At 41.5% G+C, this 13,072-nt stretch overlaps 1 protein-coding gene across 1 annotated transcript in view; it reads left to right on the forward strand.

Moving 5' to 3' along the window:
• Positions 1–13,072, forward strand: part of LOC136572709 (uncharacterized) — a 346,665-nt gene that overhangs the window by 25,345 nt on the left and 308,248 nt on the right. The window contains exons 5-9 of the mRNA XM_066573580.1: positions 1,373–1,546; positions 1,691–1,895; positions 3,608–3,822; positions 5,725–5,927; positions 8,691–8,815. Of these exons, the coding sequence (XP_066429677.1) occupies positions 1,373–1,546; positions 1,691–1,895; positions 3,608–3,822; positions 5,725–5,927; positions 8,691–8,815 (922 nt within the window). The remainder of the gene's footprint in view (positions 1–1,372; positions 1,547–1,690; positions 1,896–3,607; positions 3,823–5,724; positions 5,928–8,690; positions 8,816–13,072) is intronic.

The following is a 13,072-nucleotide window of genomic DNA, read 5'->3' on the forward strand; positions in this document are numbered from 1 at the left end:
TACTCGCTAAGGCAAATTACTCTAGCGAGTATTGCCATTTTTGAGTACATGCCCACTCGTGCCAAAAGATTCGGGGGCCAGCGGGGGTGTGCAGTGAGTTGCGGGAGTGAGCATGGGGGAGCGGGGGGGGGGGGGGGGAAAGGGGGAGAGATCTCCCCCCGTTCCTCCCCGCTGCCCCCCACCGACCCCCAAATCTTTTGGCACGAGCGGGCATGTACTCGAAAATGGCAATACTCGCTCGAGTAATTTGCCTTAGCAAGTACGCTCGCTCATCTCTACTCATATCCAATCTCATTAAACGACATAAGACAGCCTCCTAAAACAGGAGAGCATGTATTCATCCCCACAATGTATTAAAAAATCAATATAAGTAGTAATATAGATATTATCCACAGTTTGAGTGTCAAAGACTCCCAGTGAGGTACATTGGATGCAATTGTGTGGACTACAAGAGCAACATCCGCAATATACCAAGTGTATATACAATCATCTCAACATATAAAAAGGAAGGACCCCAAAAAAGTAAAAAAAGACATCAAAATTAACCATTTTTGCTTTTCTTTTCAGGTGCCTTCTTTTTGATATTGTGAGAAAGTCAGCTCAGGTAGAGCGCGGGGTTGCAGTGTGAGCTGCAGTCAGAGACCAAGACAGCACCTTAGTCCATACAGGCTTAGCCTGCATTTATTAAAAAGCACAAAATAAACAAAACATAGCCTTAGCTTTAGGCATTACCAAAATCCTGCTTCTTCAGCACTACCTAAACAGAGTTCTTCCCTAACTGTACGTCACGGCTAGCTGCAGCCGCACGGACACCTCACACTTGTACAAAGTCCAGTTTTTCCCTTGGTCAGGGATAAAACGTCCCTTGAGACCAGCAGCTTCTAGCATGCATCTGCAAAGCTGCACCCAGCCTCACTTCTGTCTGCAGCTTTGCAGACTTTATGGGCTAGGTAATTACCCAGCCTCTGCACCTGAGGAGCTTGCCTCCCCCTAATAAGACCTGGAGTGGAGGGAGTGGAATGGACAGCCCCACTACCGAGCCTGCCATCCATTCAAAAAAAAAAAAAACAGGCCCAAACACTTTTTACCAAAGCATCTCCAGCAACTACCTTTGCTGAAGATCATATCACATCCCTGGTTTTCTCCTGTGTCTCACGTCGACACAAACTCCCTTCATACCTTATGGGCGTAATATCTGAACCGAGGTGAAATATACTGACTGTCCATTTTTAACCCCTTTAGTGTCCCACAATATGTTGAGATAATTGCATACACACTTGGTATAATGGGGATGGTATGTTTGTATTCACTGACGTAATGTCATGGTCAACTGTTGAATTACATATGTGTATCATGTTTTTTGTTTTGCCAGAGTGCTAGATATTACCACAACACCCCTTACTGAACTTGAGCGTTGGCGCCACAGGCAGAAATTGTTGGGTTTAATAACTGAACAGTTACGAGGAAAAGAATGTAAATCTGTCATCAGTATTATGATTTCTTCAAAATCACGTCTTCTAAAGAAATGGAAAGCAGTTGATATCAGGTTAGGACATTTTGCTGCAAAATTAATATGTATTTTCAAGATAAATTTCATCATGTAGTGAGATGGAAAGCACAGCTGCCTGATAGAAATATACGGTTTATTATATTAGTATCAAAACGCATCACTTAACTGTTTGTTCTTCAGTATTACAGAGGCAATGAATGCTACTAAGGATCGTGTGAAGTACTTAGAAGCACTTTACCGATATTTCAATGCTTTGAGTACAGACAATGATCCAGAGAACCTTACAAATAGTATTCTACCAGCTTTCTTCAATAGTATCCAACAGATGGAGATGCTATCCCGACATTTCTCAAAGAATGGATTTTTGGGACTATTGCTCACTAAGGTGCCAAATGAAAATATATCGTTACTGTATTAATGCTTTCATTTGGATCCTCCTTTCAATGTAATATCTTAACGGGATGCAAACTACTGATCATATTATGGCAGGAGTATAATTTTTTTTATTCAAATGGTAATTCTTTGATGTGTATAGCCAAGGACAGGTGTCCATCAATTCAGGATTTTAAAGAGGTTCTCTGCTTAAATCTGTTTTTACAAAATCTGATTAAAATTTAAGTAAGGCTGCTTTCACGCCTGCATTAAGGCTCAGTTCAGGGTTTCCATCTCTCTGCTCCATCTTTGAGGGAAACAAACTGAAGTATAATGTATAAAAACAGATCTGTTTTTTCCCCATTGATTTCAAGGAGGTTTTCTTCTGTTTTTCTTCTATTCCGTCAGGAGCAGAGACGAAAAACCTGAACTAGCCCTAACATAAGTGTGAAAGCAGTATAAAAGATACAGAAAATGAACTGTGGGTTCTCTGAAACCTCTGTGTACCTTCTGTACCATAAAGTGGACAAATATGTATAACATGTGCTAACAATCCCAAATCAATTTATAATGCCAGTATTCTCCCACTCCTTTCTGTAGAATTCTGAAATCACTCTTCTAAACAATACCATACATTGTTTTTTTTTTTTCAAATGTTGCAAAGTTTGTGTCTACAACCTTGTTAAAATGTGCCCTGTACTTCCTTCAACACTGTCTACACATCTATGACCAGAATATTTCTGCTAGTGGTTATCATCATGAATCATATGTTTAGAACTGCTATTCTAACAGTGCGTGGAGATCATAAACACCGGAGAAGAATGTGGAAAACATGAGCATTCAAACCAGGAATAAAATAGCAAAACAATCAAGGAATCGAGACAGAGCACTTGCAATCCCTCTCCTTCCTATTCACATTAGGACAGGTTACATATCTTTTCACACTACCAGCATGATTTCTGTGGTTTTTTTACATTTTGTCTATTAACATTTTTAAAGGCAATATAGCAGACTTCAAAAGATGCATAAAATCTGCAATATGTATACAGTAATACCAATATGTATAGAGCAAAAGCAACATGCATAAGTTATCTCACACAGTTAGAATGGCTTTAACGGAACCTAGTGAATCCTAGCATCCTATTTACTAATACTAAGTTCTGTCAAATTTCAGGTGTTTTTGACAAGAATAGAACTATAGACTATGATATTCTTGCCATGAAAAACACCGGAATCCAGGGAGAACAAAACGTGAATTGAGCCTTATCTACTCTATTATGAAGAAACTGAGTAATAATTTTTGTAATAGCTGAGTTAAAGGGGTCTTCCATGGATCTGCTGGGGTCCGTCGCTCGGGGCCCCGACCCATCAGCTGAGGGGGCACATGCTGTCAGTACTGCAAATAAATAGAGGTCGGAGCTGAAGCAGCGGAAGTCTTCGTGCTGACCTCTGTGCAGTGGCCGGCACTTAAAAGTGCTGGCATGGCTCTCATTGAAATCAACGCGAGCCATGCCTGCAGTTACAAGCGCCAGCCACTACACACAGGTTGGCGCGGAGACTTCCATTCTAAGCTCTGTGTATTTGCAGCGCTGACAGCATGTGCCGGCTCAGCTGATCTGTGGTGGTCCCGAGCGACAGACCCCAGTCGATAAACTATTCATGACCTATCCTATACTAAACTAAACCTATCGTAAACTATATACTTATTTAGTTTTTTGTATCTAGGTATCAAATCAGTTGGCTCTAAATTGCAAGTATTTCCTAAAAGAAATAATTTCAACAAATGATTCAAAAGACCGGCTGTGGGAAATTCTGAAGGAACACATCATGAAAGATAAACAAGAAACCGTATCAGTGAGTGGTTTTGAAGAAAAAAAAATGCTTAAAAAAGAGGAACTCCAAGTTGACATGTTAAAAAGTGACAGTACTTTCTATGAACGGTAAGAAATGGAGAAGAAAGCACATATAAGTGCATCTACTAGCTGCACCACATCCTTATCCAGCACAGTTTGCATTTATTTTGAATTCTTATTCAATATAAAAATAAAATCTCTGATACCGTACTAGGAACTACAGATATATTGCTGTATCCCAAGCTGCCATCTATCCCTCTGTTATAGCCAGGACCAGAATTTATCAGTCCTTCCTTTCGTAGTGAGTGACAACCCCAGACCTTTACAATAAGATGAAGATCCAACATTATCGACCTCCAGCTACATTCTCTGTTGCTAAGCAAGTGCCCAAACATATTTAGATGACTGATTACCTAACAGCTCAGTTACAAATTGTTCTAATGGAAATTCCAATGGATAGTTTTATTTTTTACTTTAATACTAACTTATTATGCTAGATGGACCAAAACTGAGCACTTAGGAAATCGAGTATATCTTTTGGGGGATAATTGCTGCTTGTTCTTTTGAAAACCAATAAACGTTTATAGAAGTTTTTCTTATCTCCTGGATGTATACTCATTATAGTCATGCTATGGAGAAATGCTTTTTCCTCTACACGAGTAGAAATCAATTGCAATTTTACGCTTGCGGAGGAAATATTGCAGCATGCTCTATTTCTGTGTGGATTCTGCACGAATAGCTTCCATTAAATTCAGTGGAAGCTGTTCGACTCTTGGCCCTTCCACATTGACATTGCGGGAAAAACTGGGATTTGAAAAAAAACCTGTACAGCACATGTCCAAAAAATTCTGAAGAATGACAGGTACACGCGGATGCCGGCTAGGCACAGGGGCGGTTTCCGCTACGGGCTCCCGTATGCGGAATCCGACCCGGCCGTGTGCAGTCAACCTTAGAGTAGATTTGACAGATTCAATTTGGTATTCTGCACACAGCAACTAAAACTGCTACATTTAAATCAGGTTATGTTGAGCCACAAATGCTTCTATAGCTACTGTTTTAGGACTGAGTTGTTGTTAGCTATTTAGTCGTTCACGACCCTCGGTGATCCTAAGGCAGGCTGCCACAAAATTCCGCAGCGGAGCCCATCACGGCGCCCCCCAGGAGACCCCATACTTACCTGCGGATCCGGCGTTCTCGCTCCCGCATGACGCTTCCCCGCCCACCTCCGCCGCATCACATGACGCGGCGGCGGTGGGCGGCGAAGCGTTTTCATGCTATCTTCCGCTGTGCTACAGCGGAAGATAGCGTGAATGGACGGCTTCCATTGACTGCAATGGAAGCCGTCCGCGCATACACCTGCGGCAAATAGAGCATGCCGCGGGTGAGGACGGGTGAATTCATGGGTGGAATTCCACACCGTGAGCACTGAGCTATTAGCTTCAATAGAACCTAATAGCTGCGGGCAACGCAGCGGATTTCCACCGCGAATTACGCGATGGAAATCCGTTCGTGGGAAGGAGGCCTAAAGGTGAGCTTCCTCCATGTTTTTCGGTTTTGCACTGCTTCTTTCAGTTGGTTAATATCCATGCCAGTATCAGCATTGACAGTATCAAGCCTGAGTTAAAAGTTAATAATTATCAATAATTAACTGGCAAACTAGCATTCACCAGGAGTTTGGTTGCTAAATGTCCTAGTTCACGGGTTCAACATACTGTATAGTATTAATGTAGACATTATAGGCCACTTAAACCATTTCAGGAGCCATTTTGAATTTTGTAGCAGCCAATCTCTAGATCCTGGGTTATGAAGAAACACTGATATAGGCAAACAATGGCTAGACCTCCGATTGTATAGATCTCAGTAGAAGACATCCCAAAAATATAGATACCAGCAGCACATTTCTAGGTATTAGTTACATGTACCCTGTTTTTATCTAGTCCTGTCCAGCTACCTCCTATATCCTCAATGACATATTTTGTTTCAATGCAGAATTCAAGCCTGTCTGGCAGTATACACACGCTTCCAAGAAGAAGTACAGCATTTACGTGAATGGTTATTAGGGACACAAGGACTTCAGAGATATTCATCTCTAAGTTCGGTTTCTACTGCACCTGGGAGATTGTCCTACTTGCAAACTTCCAAAAATAATAAAACCAATATGAGGGTGACACAGTCAGTACCATCCAGCTCCGGTATGTAAATATATAAATTTGACCTTTTTAGGCATCATTGTTCTTTCTTGAGAAGTTTTATGTCTACTAATTTGCCATAAGCATAAACAAGTCAGTATTTGCATTAATACATTTTTTAAATTTTTTGATTGGTGGAAGTGACCTATGCTGTCAGATAATAACATGTTACATTCACAGTGGTATTAATTTATATTTATATGGTGGCAACATATTTGGCTGAGCTTTACTGAAGAGGAAGTAACAAACATGTATAATGACTGCAGGTAAAAACAAATCAACAAACAATGAGGCAAAAGAAAAAAGCTTATAATGTAAATAATTACTGAAAAGATAGGTGGTGTTATTCTCATAAGCAACTACTAAGGTATTTTTCTCTGAAACTCAAAATCCTCTTCTCTTGGGGTACATGCACATGGAGTGAAAAAGGTTGCACTTGAATTGGACAGCACATGGACATCCTGTCCTTCTGCTGTCCAATCACATTGACATGTGCCCTATTCTCGGCCGGAAATCGGATGATAGGTCATACTGCAATGTTTTTTTCTTAGACTGTTCATCCAAGTAAAAAAACGCCCATGTGCACACACCCATTGGAATGAAGGGTTTCTTTTTACGTCCCATTTTTCGCCCAGAAAATGGATGGAAAAAAAGCCCATTTGGATGTACTCTAAGTCTATAATATTTTATAGTGCAATTTAAAAGGGGTTGTCTGGGTGCAATAGGATTTTTTAAAGCTTGATCCAAATCTATTAAAACAATAAAACTAGCAGCACTTATTTGTCCTCTGATCCAGCTGCTGCACCACAGTCCTCCCAATATTTGGTTTTGGAATAGCTACCACTTGACTTCTTCAGCCAATAAAATGTCACAGTGGTCAGATGCCAATTTTCTGGCATCATGTCTCTTAGCATCTAATTGCTGATGCCAAGAGAACGTGATGTGACTGCTGCAGCCTCTGATTGGCTGCAGCGGTCAGGTGGTAATCATTTCAAAACAAAAACCAGGAGGACTACATACTATTGATGACCTAGCCTCAGGATAGGCCATCAATAGTTGATCGGCAGGGTTCCACCTAGTCAGTGCCACACATTCTTATCGGAGTCAATGGTTGAAATCTCATTACTCTCTGTATTAGGGTCATAGCTGGAAGTGTAATAGGCGGCTTTACTCCCATTTATTTCAAAGGGAATGAGGTCGCCTACTACACTTCCAGCTCTGACCCTGATGATGACGATCAACCCCACTGCAATGACAGTGTGGCGGACAAACAGCTGATTAGCAGGGATCCTAAATGGCGGGTTACTGCTGATCAACTATTGTCATATCCCAAGGATACCTCATCAGTAGTAAAAGCCTGGAAAACCACTTTAACAGCATTCAGAGATAAAATGCTATACAGCAGCCACATGAACCATAGAAAGATGTAAACTGGAAATGTTAATTTATGTCTACAGAAAATTGTTCTGGCATGCCCTGTAATCTGTGCAGAGGTCATTGTCCAAGAGGTGAGCTCTGACCATCACCTTTTATGAATGTTGGGATTCTCTGTTATCTGTACAAACATGTTTACCCTTCTTTGCAATCCTGTCTGTGATGAAATGCAATAACTACTGAAAAGTGACCTCTACTTTAAATGAAGTGTCAAACTATTATGAAGCTCAGTGGCCAGAAAGAAAACTGCAAGATTTCAGATTTTTTTTCAAATAAATTTAGTTACACAGAAAATGTTAAATAATTGTTAAAAATTATGTTTAACTTAAAAACTTGATTTAAGCATTAGGTTATTTTCTCACATTACTTTTAAATAGGTCATGGAAAAAGTCTTTGCAGTGATTTAATTAACATTAAAGCTATAGTTGCTTTACTTTTCAAGTGCCAACTATGTTAAAATAACAGTAGTGACCTTTGGCCTCTGCTTCTATACTGAGAGCATTTCTAATTATCTATAGTATTTTATTCAGTTTTGGAGTCTGCTTTGTGATTGTGTGGATCTGAACGCCAGATTATGAGTCTGTATTTGCATAGAGTCCCTGAGTAATGACAGATGAGAAATAAAAGGACAATAGAAATCAAACTAACCACAGACCAGAATGTGACAGGAAAATGCTCAAGCTATTCTGTCTCAGTAGAAGATGCTTAGAGAAATGTAATGAAATTCTATACTTATGAGGTCACTACATGATGATGTACACGATACACAAAAAACTTAAAAATCTATCAGAAGCTTTTAATGTCCAACATACAAGTTATATAGACTGAAGCACACAATCTTGAATGCCTTTTAACATCTAGATTTAGTAAAATGAATACCTAATGAAGTGTAGGACATTGGATATGGTTACAGATCTTTGTTGTGTCTACCCTATAAAGCTTTGCCTAGTCATTGATATGTCTACCACATGCAATCAACATCCCTGAGTAGCCCAAAATCTGCACGTAGAACTTCATATAATTAGTTTTAACTTTTTGTTCAGCTCTAAAATTGCTCCTAAGGTGGTGACATCAGGGGCGTAACTATAGAGGATGCAGGGGATGAGATTGCACCCGAGCCCAGGAGCCTTAGGGGGCCCATAAGGCCCCTCTTCTCCATATAGGGAGCTCAGTACTATAAATAAAGCATTATAGTTGTGGGCCCCATTACAGGTTTTGCATTGGGGCCCAGGAGCTTTAAGTTACACCTCTGGGTGACATTTAATGTGTGTGAATTTGTGCTTCCTCCAAATATATCTCTAGATTTATTTCCATTACAATATGTTTTGTTAGACCAGCAACATGACTACCCAAGAAGTGCTGTGGCTATAACAGATGATGACACAATCATGTATCATTTGGAAGCATTGAGTATCAAACTGAAGCATGTATTAGATATAGCAGACAAGTTGCAAGAGGTAAAATTAGTTCTACTATCCATTGTCAGAGGGACTGTATATTAGCTATGCTAGAACTATAAGTCTTCATGTACATGCATTTTCTAATTTTTAATTTTAATTTTTTAATTACAATGTATAAAATTAATAATTTTTAAAATGCTTTTCTGGCCCCTTCCCACCTAACTATACTTTAAAATGTGTTCAGAACATAAAGAAACTTTATAGTTTTGGATTGCAGGGCGCATGTGGTGACAGTTTTGGTGGGTGTTGACAGTGGGCTATTTTCTTTTTTATCTATAAGTAGTATAGAGTACACGTGTTATATCAAACTGAAAAGTGACAGGTGCCCCGCCCTCTTTGACGTCTCCACCCCTTTTGACGTCTCTTTGACGCATGATTTTTGGCCCTCACATTTTTGGTGAAACCAGGCATCCTCCTCCGTTTGGCAGCCCCCACCCTTGCATTCCAAGGAATGTGATGTAGCAGGGCCCCTTCTGCACATTGCGGCCCCCACCATTGCATCAGAGTGTCTCATAGTAATAAAGGCTTTACTATATTTATAGACTGGATTGGTGTTATACAGCTTTTTTTCCAAGTCCCCTTATGAGTGTGAGGCGTAATACATAGAACACATCTCCAGCCCTAGTAAGCTTTTATGTATAGCCCTGAAAGAGCTGTTAGTATAGAGAACACACAGTAACCAAAAAATGCAAAGTTTTATAAAAGCTTTATTGAGTTTGAAAGGCAATGTGAATACATAATGATGTGTGATAAAAAATACGAATGATAGATTTATCGCATAAATGAATACAGCATACGTGAAAAATATAAAAATTTGGGTTATAGAATTGTTACATAGCTATGTATAACAGCGTAATAAAGACAAATAGGGTTGCAGACAGCACCACCTTACCCCAATAAGGGATGGACTGGTAAATTGCACTCGCCACAAGGAAATTTGATCCAAATAATTTCCAAAGTAATCCAAGTATAAGAGAAAAGTATGGCAGCAAACCAGGTGCAGATAAATGATGCAGAACTTTATTCCATATTTTTCTCTATGTATAACAGTGTATAATGTTAACAGATACAGTATATAGTCACATTTGTACAAGCATTTACAAACTTAACCACGCCGTGGGAAACATCTGTGTTCACTTTTTAGGCAGCAAGCTCCCGTGTGTTATTCCGGCTGTCGTAGGGCTAAATGGCTGTTTTTTGTTTTGTGGGGTAGCAGGTGCAAAACCGGGGGCCGATGCTGTTTTCATAGTCTGGAGAATTTCTCTAGTAACGTGGTGGCCAATGACCGTAGAAGGTATATTAATCTCGGCCATCGAGCGCATAAAAACATCCCAGCCCAGAGGGTGATTTTTTTTGGTAATGCTATGGCTCTGTATAGCATGACTGATCAAGTTTAATATGTTTGCGCCACCAGGGCAGTAGTCTTTTGACTTAAAGTTTAATATCCATCATAACCTTTATTAAAAATTCCATCTTCAAAGAATCCAGGGTTGCGCGAGTACAGACGTCCGTGACGATATCAGACGGTACATTAGCCTCCGCTATTGCATGCATAAAAATGTTCCACACCAACGGGATAGTTTTTCTCACAATTGTGTGACTCTGCGTCGTATGTCTGATCAGCGCAGCAAAATTGGATTCGGGAATCACAATATTTTTATAAATCAACTCGTCCTTTATTCACTTCTCATTTGTCACTCAGTTTAAGCATGCATAAAACTGAGCGATTTATTGTACCGTAAATCACAGCAAACAGCAGTACTCGCCAATAAACCATAATCTGGAGGAGCAGATTTTTTGGGTTCAAATAAATTTTATTAGGTATTTAAGTCAGACATTGTATAGTTTCTGCAACATCAAGTAAAAAAAACTTTGTAAACATCTGAATGGATAGAAGGGAAGAAGGTAGGGGAGAAGGGGTTTCAGGAAAAGAAGCGTGTAGATCTGGTGAAGCTTGATGAGACTTTCAGCTCTAGTGTGAACTCCTTCCTTCGCTTTCCTTCAACCTCGTCTACCCTTGGGGTTCATGTTGAAGGGACTTGTTACTGTCCCTGTCAGAATGGTGATGGGAAATTCTCCCTTCGGGTGTGTGAAATTTACACAACTTAACATACTGGGGGGGAAGAGGGGAATGAGGAAGGGATGGTCAGGGAGGGGGGGGGGGAACTAGAGGGACTGCTGGATATATCCACTGGGAACTCTGCAACAAGGCTTCTAGGTGCCGAGTCTCTTCTGTTTATCCGTTGACCTGTTGCCTAGTCGAGTGAACCTTGTTCTACCCAACTTTTGAGGGTGTCTGAGTCTCTGAATGCTACCCAAGACTGCCAGGTCTTGTGGGTGGTTTCCCAGGCTTTGGGGTTGTCGGCTCACAGCTCGTCATATCTAATGAGGGTGTGGAGTTCCTCCACCTACATGCCTCTAGTGGGGGTGGTTGGAGAGCGCCAGAACCTCGGGATTAGTCTTCTCACCGCTATTATGAAATGTCTCAATAGACCTGTTTTGGCGTCTTTCACCGACCCTGGGAATAATGAAAGTAGAGCCAGTTTTGGGGTCATAGACACCCTTGTGTGGTTAATGTAGTTGAAGAGGGTTGTCACCTCATTCCAGAGGGCGGGCACTGGTTGGCAGTCCCACCAGATATGGGTCATTTTGCCTCTACTCTCGCCACACCTCCAGCACAAGGGTGAGGTCTGGGGAAAGATTGTCTGAAGCTGGTCAGGTGTCCTATACCATCTTGAGACTATCTTGTAGTTGAGGTCTTGGATCCTGCCTGCTGAGGATAGTTTATGCGTGAGGGCCCACACTTTCGACCACTCTTCCTCTGAGAGGCTAGAGCCTAGTTCTAGTTCCCAAGCCTCTTTGTATTTCAGGGCCTCATCCTCCATCTCTCGAGCTAGCAACATCTTGTAAAGTCTGGAAATCATATGTCTCTGATTTGTGTTTGATAGACAAAGCTGTTTGAACGCCATAAGTGGCGCTGCTAGATTATCTTTCGGTATCAGCGAGCTCACGTAACTCCTCAGTTGCAGTTATTGAAGCCAGGAACCTGGCTGTGAGGAATTCTGCCCCAGAATTTCTGCCATGGGTTTTAGACCTTCCTGAGTCAGGACATCTCTCAGTCTAGGGGGAGGTTCAGTAGGTAGAGATAATAGTCTCTGATGGTGTAAGGTGGTTTCAAATTGGGGGTTAGTTGTGACCGGAGTTAGAGGGCCCGGTACTGTGACCGGTCCGAGATTGGGTGCGAAACCTGCCTATGTCTTAATTAGTTGGAGGCCGAAGGGGGAGATGTTTTGTATGAGTTTTATCTGTTAAGGAAGGATCCATAGGGCCCCGTCTAGTCCGTCAATATCGCCTGCATGCTCTATTTCTACCCAGAGTCTTGAGCTCCTATTTCTGAGAATGTGGAGGGCGCAATTCGCGATGTTGGCCTTGTGGTAGAGGGAAAGGTCCGGGAGGCCCAGGCCTCCTCTCTCTTTTTCCCTTGTTAGTATAGAGAAGTGTAGTCACGGCTTGCGGCCCCTCCACACGAATGCGGTGATTAAGAATTTAACTTTCTTGAAAAATGTTCTCGCGAGCCCGATCGGGATTGTTTGGCAGAGGTATAAAAATCTGGGCAGCACGTCCATTTTTATTGCATTGACTCGGCCATTCCAGGAGGGGTACAGGGGTCCCCATTTACTTAAATCTTTCTCTAGTCTCTCTATGAAGGGAATGAAATTTAGTTTATAAGCTTGTGAGGGCTCTGTTGGGATCATAGCTCCCAGGTATTTTAAATGTGAGTTGACCCAGCGAAATGGGAGAGCCGACCCCAGTTGAGAGGCCTCGGCCTGCGGAAGCGAAATGTTTAGTGCCTCTGATTTCTGTGGGTTTATTTTATAATTATTGACCCTCCCAAATTTTTCAAATTCCTTTAATAGCATGGGCATGCCGATTCGGGGGTTAGACAGGTATAGTAGTAGGTCGTCCGCAAATAAGGCCATTTTATGTTCCATGGACCCAATCGTGAGTCCTTTGATCGATTCGTTGCTTCGAATGGCGTTAGCTAGGGCCTCCGTTGTCAGTATGTAGAGAAATGGGGAGAGTGGGCACCCCTGTCTAGTCCCGTTGTTTATTTTTAATGGTTCGGATAGAGCTCTGTTTACCCTGATCCTTGCTGTGGGATCTTGATATAATGCCATGATTCTCTGGAGCATGCGTGGGCCCAGTCCGATTCCTTCTAGTGTGGCAGAGAGGAAGGTCCAACTCACCCTATCA

This window comes from Eleutherodactylus coqui, chromosome 1 (genome assembly GCF_035609145.1).
Source record: "Eleutherodactylus coqui strain aEleCoq1 chromosome 1, aEleCoq1.hap1, whole genome shotgun sequence".
NCBI lineage: Eukaryota > Metazoa > Chordata > Amphibia > Anura > Eleutherodactylidae > Eleutherodactylus > Eleutherodactylus coqui.